We start from the raw sequence: 9,266 nt of genomic DNA, 5'->3' as shown, positions 1-9,266 counted from the left end.
GGTGGCTGATCTGGAAAACATAAAATGCTCTTACAGGATCTCGTTTTTCTTGCCCCAATGCACCAAGCAGCTCTGCAGCCTCTCTTCCTCACCTTCCCAAGGCTTTGGTGGCAGGTACCCAGCAGCAGCTCTGACATGGTGTAGCTGTAAGCTGAGATCAGGCTGCTGGAGGAGATTTTTGTGAGGCAGAACTGGGAGCTGCCTCGGCAGAGATTCAGAAGTGATGTTCACGCTTAGTCCCGCACCCATGAACCATGGTGTGGGTGCTCCTGTGCCCAGCCTCTCTGCTCCTGCCCTGCTGCCCCAGCTGCTGGGCTCAGCCTTGGCTGTCACCTCAGCACAGCCCCAGCAGGGACTCAGGGTTTGGGCTGCCCCAGGCTCCTGCAGCACCCACTGGGCTCCGTGGGCACAGCAGGGAGGGAATGCCACCCGCTGCCCCCCGTCCTCCCTCCCCAGCAGCACCTCCAGCTCTGTGATGCCTGGCAGTGCCATGTGCTGCCCAGCAGATACATCTAAGGTGGCTTCCCATCAGGAGGAGATTTTATCAAAGCATCAGTGTTTTGCAGATTGTCAGATGGAATCCATAAGGCAGTGAATACACCAGCACACTGCACAAGCTGAGCAATGGTGTTCCACCGAGTGCAGCAGTTTCCAGGGGCACCTCTCAGTGCATGTTCTCAAGAACAGGACTTTGGATGCCTAGCTTGCAAGAATATACTGTGTGAAAGAAATGGTTGTTGTTTTTACAGCACATTTGCTTAAGGATCCTCTGCTGTAGGTGATGCTGTCATGAGACCTGTGGTTATTCCTTTGCTTTGCATTATCTATTTTTAATTTTCTTTTCTCCAGAAAGGCATCTGCAACAGGTGGGTGAAAATGACCTTAATTCAATATCTCTTCCAGAAGGTCCTGCCTTTCACATCAGAACAAAGCTTGGAACTTCATCCAGGGTAGCATTCACTATATTCTCAGCTGTGTTGTGATGAAAGATCTGTGGCCTTTTGGCACAAAGGAGGCAGTGATGAATCCATGTCTTCTTACCATGGATTGATCACTTCCCCACTTCAGAAGCTGGGTGATTTCCATCAGTCTTACACAATAACAAGGTGAGGACAGCTTCTCTGCTGTGACTGTGCTCTGTGCTGCCTCAGGATGGTGGTGGGGCAGGTGACACCAGGCCAAGCTGCTTCCTCCTGACAATGGATTTGAGAGAGGCTGAGATCTCTCTGTATCGAAGCCCATACAGAAAAGGGAACAGAACTTTAGGAAGAATCATGAGGACATTGCAGACTGTCAGGGAGACCAAGATTCCTCTCTGTAGTCTGACAAAAACATTAACGCACAAGAATGATTCTACAAAAAGGGCCAAGAGTGGAAAGAAGTAAAAAAATAACACGGTGTTGTGCATTACAAATGTTACACTGGCTCTGGAGCAGATGCTCTCCCATATACCGGAGTGTTTGGTTTTAAAATACAGAATAGCATAGCAACAAAATATTACAGACAGGCAGAGAATGATAACTGTAGTAGAAAGCCAGAAACAGAGTTTCACAGCATCAGTCCTGTTCAGAGTTAATATTAGTATTACTGGAACTGAGCACATTTCCAGGACACAGGGCACAAAGCTGTGGGTAGTCCCTAGCACCAAGAAGAAAATCCCAGGGAAAGCTCCGGAACACATCCACAGTAATACAAGGATTTTTTTAGTTCGTGAGGGAGGCAAAATAACAATATAGCGCAAAGGAAACAAAACAGCGATGTACGTGTCCAGGACTATTGCGACAGCTGTGAACAGTCCTCCACAGTAAGCCACTGCCAGCAAAAATAACAGGAGGACACAAGCCTCCTTTGGGAGGTGTAGGTGTGCTGCATTGAGAGCAGCTGACAGGGTGTAGAACAGCAGGTAGATCAGATCAGAAAGCAGAGCGTTTCCCAGCAGCATGTACCTTGTTTCCTGGCGGATTTTAAACCGAGAGAAAATCACAAACAAGATGGTTGGGATGATGAGGACACCTGCCACGAGGCAGACAACTGGAGAGATTAAGAACATCTTCGTGTTTGTGCCTGGTGGGGTGAGAGACCATTCCTCCAGCAAAAGTAGCAAAGTTGTGTCATCCAAATTTGAGGAGCTGTTGAACTCTGTCTCCCTGAGGCGGATCAGAGTTCCATTCGCTCTCCTTACTGAGGCACAGCCGGGCAAGTCCATTTCCTTAGGACTTTGGGAGGATTCTGACTTGGAGAAAGAAGGATCTTCTATGTCGAGTCCTTAGAAAGGCAGAGGATGCAAAAAGCCCATGGAAGCAAAGTGATTTCTGTAGCCAATTCTACCAGTTGTCCTCAAGTACAGAAAGTTCAAACTTGCAAGTGAATTCTGTGGTGCCAAAAGATGGTTTTACCTAAAAAGGAGATTTTAATTTCTTTCCACAAAATCTAATATTTAGAAAAGAGAATGAATCTGTGGGTGGCTTACAAAAGACCAAATCACTCAGCTAGCTCTTTGAACAGAAGAGAATGGGTTGATCAGTTTCAGTAATTTGAGTTTTTCTCATCACATTATCAGTCCAATGAGGCAGATGAAATATTAGCCTGATTAAACAAATACGTGATGATATATATCAACATTCCACGTGTACTGATATAGAAGAGTCATAAATGTGATTGGGTAGTTTTGCACCAGTTTGTAGGCAACAACACAATTGATTTGAAGTGATCAATAAAAAAGGCTCTCAATCCTGTTGTAAAATTGTAGCGCAATCACTCTAGTGAATGAAATTATCTTATTTGCAGATGAAAACCATTTTTGGTTCAGTGAATCAATCCATGTTATTCATGAATGATAAACCTTCCCCTGCCTGTTTTCATGTGTGATATACAAATACTGAATTCTCATCCGTTGCAGCCTTCCACTCAATCTGTGCATTATCTGGGATGAATGACATACACTGTCCCATACCAGCATACCCCAGGGCAGCCTTGGCACTTCCAAGGTCCATTTGGAGACCAAATGATTCCTGGTTCCAATTGCTTCCTGGTTTCCTGTCCCCCACACTGTTGCTGCTCTGTGCTGCTTTTAATGCCAGATCTCAGTATCAGAGCTGGGGGTGCAATGACAGAATTGTAAAGGATCTGGACTGCAGAGAAGGAATATTTCAAGTTCTTCCAGGCATGGTGTGATCAAAAAGAAAAGCTGATTTTTTTTAATAGGCTCCCTTAACCTTGGCATTATTATATTCATTTTCTCCCCAATGCTACCAGCACACAGCAGTGCAGCTTGCCTCCACAGGAGCAAGGGCACAGCCCACCAGGTAGAATCAGAAAGTCCTGCAGTGCCATGGACGTGCTGCCTCAGGGCATGCCAAGTAACCAAGCAGACAGCTCATGAAACTCAGTATCACTCATCAAATCCTGGGCACATTTCATTTCCTGTCACACTGATAGCTGGCACCCAAGGAACTGGATGTTGAGACAGTTGACAGGGTGTGCCATATGGAACAAAAAGATAGAAGGAAAAACGAGTGATAATTTTAAGCACAGCATTTCAGTTGCTATGGTGTCTGGGGTAGGCAAAACAGAAGGTGATTATTTTTACTTACTCAATCCTGCATCCACTGAAAAGTATGTGAGCAATATTGAGGCAATTATACATTTGGTGTCAGGGTCATGCCCTGCATCTGCAATTGAGTCACGACACAGTTAATACCTTAAACAGACAGTAGCACTCAAAACTGTTGTTGCAAAATGGAAGGGAGGGAATGAAAACTCAGGTGCATAAATCACCTCCAACTGTAATTTCAGATCTCTGTTAATAGTGGAGGTGTTTGCTGCCTCCCAGCTCCTGGCACTCCAAGGATGTCCAATTAATGGGCAGACTCTCTAATTTCCATCAAAAATCACAATTTTATTTTCCACCAACTGCTTAGGATTCCATATGAAAAAACAACAGCTCATTGTCACATCAACTGCGCACCTTTGGCTGATAGAAAAATAAATCACAGATTGGTTTGGGTAGGAAGGGAACTTAAAGTTCATCCAATTCTAGATGAGGGACTGAAGGATCACTCTGTTGACATTCTCATGACAGAGGGAAGGCATCTCATAACTCTCTTGTTCAGCCCTCATACAGAGAGTACCACAGAGCCCAGCAGGCAGCACAAGTTCACAGCCCTGCATGTCCTGTGCTCAGCTATTCCTCTGCTCCAGCTGGCAGAGTCAGCCCTATGGCATGAGCTTCTTCAGTTGTACTTGTGCTGCTGGAAAAGCCTTAGCAATGCAGGAGGCCTTCAGTTTTACAAAAATGGACAGCAGCAAATAACTGGAAGAGAGATTCAACCCCATCAGGCCTGGGCAGGTCCAGCCAAAGCCACTCCCCTCAGATTTCCACAGTGGCTTTTAATTGTTCGGTAGAGTTGTGCTAGATTTAGAAATGTGAAAGGTTGGTGTCCTGGCACAGTGATATAACTGAGAACAGGTGGTTCTGAAGAATATATGTTTGTTGTCTCCTTTAATTTTCTTCACCTTAGGAGGCCTTTCCACATCTGGGCATTTCCAAGGGGCTGGCAGCTCTGAGCACCACTCCTGAGGATTCTGAACTGAGCTCCTTTTGCCATTGCCTCTCAGTGTTCAATAGTTTGTGGTGCCAACCTGAATGATCCTCTAGAAATTTCCTGTAAACCTGGCCTTAATGCTCTGGTTATTGATTTTTTAAATGCTCTCTAGTAAATTTATATTAGGTGGACGCAGTTTTTACGTATCTTGCTGATGCAGACAACACAGTATTAGCAGCCTCTCTTCTGGCTCTTACTCTGGCTCAATACAGTCTGTATTGATCTTCAAGCTGAACCACGCACTGTTAATTACTTTACTCATTTCTGCTTCACTAGGCATCCTGCTGAAAGCTTAGTTAATTATCCCGTGGGTTTGGGAGATCTCAGGTTGCATGCTGAGCACTGTAACTCCTGCAAAGACTGCACTACGTTGTATTCTGTTACTGACTGTAAACAGGCATTGTCAAACTGAGCAGACAAGGTTAGAAATGTTACTGTCTTACAGCAGCTGGCTCACACTTAACTGCCTACACACATAGAGAAGCTTCCTACTTCACAGAGTTTACCTGACTGATTCAGCAAGTCGACAGGTACACTGCTGCTGTGACAGGGAGCAGCAGACAGGAAAGGGAAGCAAACAGAATAATGCTAGGATTTCCCCAGCCCTTCATCCCAAGAGACTGTGTTAGAAGGGGATACCCAGAGGAATGCTCATATTCACCTTTGAGGCTCCCTGGGTGCCATCATGTCACTGTCTCAGTGTGATCACAGAGTCTTTGATGTAGCTGCCTATTCCAGCAACTCACACCATGTCCCAGCCTAAAAAATCTACCCTGTGCTGTGGGTCTGCCCCAGAGACTGCAGCCCCTGGCCAGGGGCTTGGGGAGAGTGGGGTAGAAAGGCTGCCTCACACCTCCTCAAACAGAAGTGTTTTGGATGAGACAGTTGGGTCCAACAAATCAATATTTTTACTGGAATGTTGTTTCACGGGTCTATTTCCAGCCATGTTTAGTAACAGAGCCTTGGCCTCAGGAGCCTTCACGTCTGTCAGAGTTTCTTCAGCTTCCTTCCACGAATGTCCCCCACCCCTTCTAGGCTCATGTAGGGCCAGAAGGCACCTCCCTTGCTGGTGAAGCTTTCCCAGTCGTGAACAGCCAAGGCCCATGAGCAGGCCAGCTCCTCCCAGAAGGGCAGGAAGAGCCAGGTTTCCTGCCTGTATCCATAGTCTCACTCTGGCCAATGAGGTACTGCTGTCAGTAAAGAAAGTAATCTCAGCAGTTTAACTGTGGTGTTTTTCTGGCTGAGCCTTCCCTTTTTCTTCTTCTTTAAACAGAAAGTCAATTAGAAGACTTTGCTAGGCCTTTAAGATTCCCTCTAAACCTTTCTGCAAGCCACAGGGAGAGGTACAGCTCGTCCATGCCTCAGCTATCTGTCCCCACTTGGCTCCAGAAGGATTGTTCAGTGCCTTGCTTGTTATTTGCTGTAGATAAGAGACATACACACTGCTCTTGTAACTGTACAAAGTTCACAAATCAGGCAGAGCAATTACTAAAGTTAAGGAAATAAAGAAATGGGTGTGAAAACTAAGCTCAGATTAAAATGCTTTGAAAGGTCAAAGGAACATGGAACAAAAGAAAACAGGGATTAGAAAGTGCTGGTTTGAAGACATTTTAATGAGGCTCCCAAACAAAAGAGGACATGGAGAGAGACTGGGAGGACTTGGCATTAAATCCATACATCACTTTTTCTAATTCCAAATACCATCAAGCCATGGTGATGACAAAGTTAAAATAAATTTTGCACCAAATCGGTCTTGCAGGTGCAATATTGAGAAATAAGCTGGATGTCAGAAGAACAGAATTCCTAAATATTTGACAAATATTTCAATAAAAATTTAGAGAAGTAACAGTGTAAGTCCCAGACACCTCCTGCTTTCCTGCAGGTCACTGCGTGGCCCTGACTGCTGCAAGCTGCAGCCAGCACAACTCACCCATTTTAATTCCACAAGCCTGGCAAGGCAGAGAAAGACAGGTTTTCCTCTTTTATGCTGAATGGACACACAAACATGTGTGCCTGTGACAAGCTGCAGATGTGACCAGAGATTTATAGCAAACAACTGCTACTTTTCATGGTCATTTATGGACAGACTGACAGGACTCCAAGAGAAGCCATCCTAGACTGTTCCTTTGATTTAATGATCTCTCCTGCCTGCTTACTTCTCATAGCAATGCATCTGTGAAACAGGACAAATAGCCTACTAAATGAGGCCTATTTGTAAAATATTACTTACTTTCCTGAAGCAGTTTAATTTATAAGGAGAAATCTTGCTTAAATTTTGAACACTATACAACTACACTGGTGCTAACAGAAATCTAAATCCTTTAGATAAAGAACAATTACATCATTCTTATCTGAGTATTTAGCAGCTATCAGAAGAGATTAAACCAATTTTCAGTACCACACAGAGTGATGAGCAGAACTAGAAATACTGAATTTGTGACTCCTTGACTCCTCCTTTAAGACAGGAAAAGGATCCTTGTCCTGAGAGAAAGCTTCTCAAGTGGGGGAGGTACATCCACCAAACTGCTAAGAGCACCCATCCATCTCAGGCTGTCTGTCTTTCTGGTGGTGGCTGGCACCAGAAGTTTTATGTTCCTGTCCTGTCTCACCTGCAATGATCTCCAGCATTGGCTAGGAAGGGCTGCTGCAGGCAGGCAAAAGCAGAAGTTATCTGGCTCCATCTCTGTCTTATTATGTTTTGTCTCATGTAAAAAGCCAGGCAGCACAAGAGAGGTGTAGCATGATAGTTCCTTGAAGGATGGCTTGCTGAGAAGGGATACAGATGGCTGCAGAGTGTTGGGTGCAAGGTAGAATGAAATACCAAACCAGGAATTAGAAAGGGTGGAAGAGACAGGTTGGCACACAGAGGCACCCCAGGCACAGGTGCACAGGCACAGCTCCTCCCTGGCAGCTGGGAAGTGCTCACCTGACTGTACAACCTGGGGGCAAAGGCAGCACAGGAATCAAGATGGAAGGAAACATTCAGAAGTGGAGTTGAAATAGAAGAGGGAGGAAAAATGCCATGTGGAAGAAAATCCATGTTATGTGTTCCTATTAATGCCTTTTGATGACAGGCTGTGAATGAATGTCCATGGCACAGAGTAGCACCATCCTGGGCAGGAAGGAGCCTCGCTGCCAAAGTCAAGATGCTCCTTCCCAGTTCCCAGCACTGTACCTGGGAATGGCAGTGGTTCCCAGGTGGCAAAGACACTGAAGCAACATTGATTCTCTGCAATAACCATGTCCACAGGGAGATGCTGACCTTATCTCACACTGATGGAAGCAGGTGCCAGGCACAGCTGCCATATGGCAGAGAGATTAACTGCCAGCATGTGCTGAATAGTCACAGTCCCTTATTAGCCAAGCAGGGAACATGCCCTGGGCTGCACACACAGTGCCATTCACCAGCACTGTTGTCCCTTCCCAGCAGCTCCTTTGTTACTTATCCAGCACAGGTGCTTAAAAATTAGATTTTCTCCACATGATGCCTGTCTCTGCCTTGTTGTTCTAACAATGGCTTTGTACTGCTCCCACTCATTTCCATAGCAATGCCCTGTCCTCTCACACCGGAGTTCAGACTTCATGATAGGAAAACACTGTTAGGGTAGGAGTACAAACACAAATGATCCAAACTTATAAAGAAAAAGAAATTTTTACCTTTTTTTTTTCTTTTTTTTTTTTTTCCAGGGGGCACAGGAGGGAGAGCAAGATGTAGCTTTACTACTGTTATGTAAGCCCACATCAGTCTTACTCTCCTGGTGACCTCCACAGGCACAAAGAGGAGGGCACATCCCCCCCTGGTATGTCCAGAACTTCTCACCAGGCTGGCAGAGTTACAGCTCACAACAGAGTTTGAGCCATGGACAGATCAGCAAGCTGAGATCTTCACTAAAATACACAGTTAAATTCATTTCTAGTTTAATTATTTGTTTCTTCTCCAATCCAAATTCCTGCTCATTAAAAGATGTTCATGAAAAGCACAAGAGAAGAGACATCCTCTCTTTTCTTTTGCTATTATCCTAAGCAGCACCTGGAGCCAAAATCAGCTCCCAGCTGCCTCCTGGTATCTCAGAGGTAGCTCAGCTGTTCACAGACAAATGCCTGTCTTATAGGAGTTCATTACATTTACAGCTACTGGGGTGACTAGAAACCAGACTATTTTTCTAATCCATTTTCAGCATTTTCTCAGGAATTCCTAGGTCCTTTTAATTGAGCTGTTTTTTCCTCCCATAAAGCAGCAGTCTCTTGCTCCAAAGAAAACATTTCAATGCCAGCCCAGCACAATGGATGGCAACTAGGGGAAATACAAATATGCACAAAACTGCTATAGATCACAAAATCTTCAAGAAAACATATACAGGAAAAAAAAACTTAAATGAATTAGCAAGTCTTTTAAGCAAGCCATTTTAACAAGCCGTGAGTTGATCCACATCAGAAGGGCCCCAGTTTGGCAGTGAAGTCCTGCAGTGATGCTCTGGGGCTGTTCTGGGGCACACACTCCTGTGCAGTTCCCATTCCTGGAAGCACTACCACCATCAGATGTTCTGGTGGTCACCCTGATACCAGCTCTCCCTGGACTCCTTCCCCTTTCAAACACCTGCTTTCCCTGGGAAGCCCACAATATTCTCATGATTTTGGATCTTGTCTGAGCTGTGCAGTGCA

At 45.2% G+C, this 9,266-nt stretch overlaps 1 protein-coding gene across 1 annotated transcript; it reads right to left on the bottom strand.

Moving 5' to 3' along the window:
- Nucleotides 1–1,147: 1,147 nt before the first annotated feature.
- On the bottom strand, nucleotides 1,148–2,360 carry GPR148 (G protein-coupled receptor 148). Its single transcript, XM_039728074.1, has one exon. The coding sequence runs from the start codon at nucleotides 2,204–2,206 to the stop codon at nucleotides 1,148–1,150; it is 1,059 nt and encodes a 352-aa protein (XP_039584008.1). The 5' UTR covers nucleotides 2,207–2,360.
- Between the last annotated feature and the right edge of the window lie 6,906 nt (nucleotides 2,361–9,266).

The sequence above is a fragment of the Passer montanus genome, unplaced genomic scaffold (assembly GCF_014805655.1).
Source record: "Passer montanus isolate IOZ18808 unplaced genomic scaffold, ASM1480565v1 scaffold63, whole genome shotgun sequence".
Lineage (NCBI taxonomy): Eukaryota > Metazoa > Chordata > Aves > Passeriformes > Passeridae > Passer > Passer montanus.
Note: the sequence above shows the minus strand (reverse complement) of the source record. Positions and strands in the feature narration are given on the sequence as shown.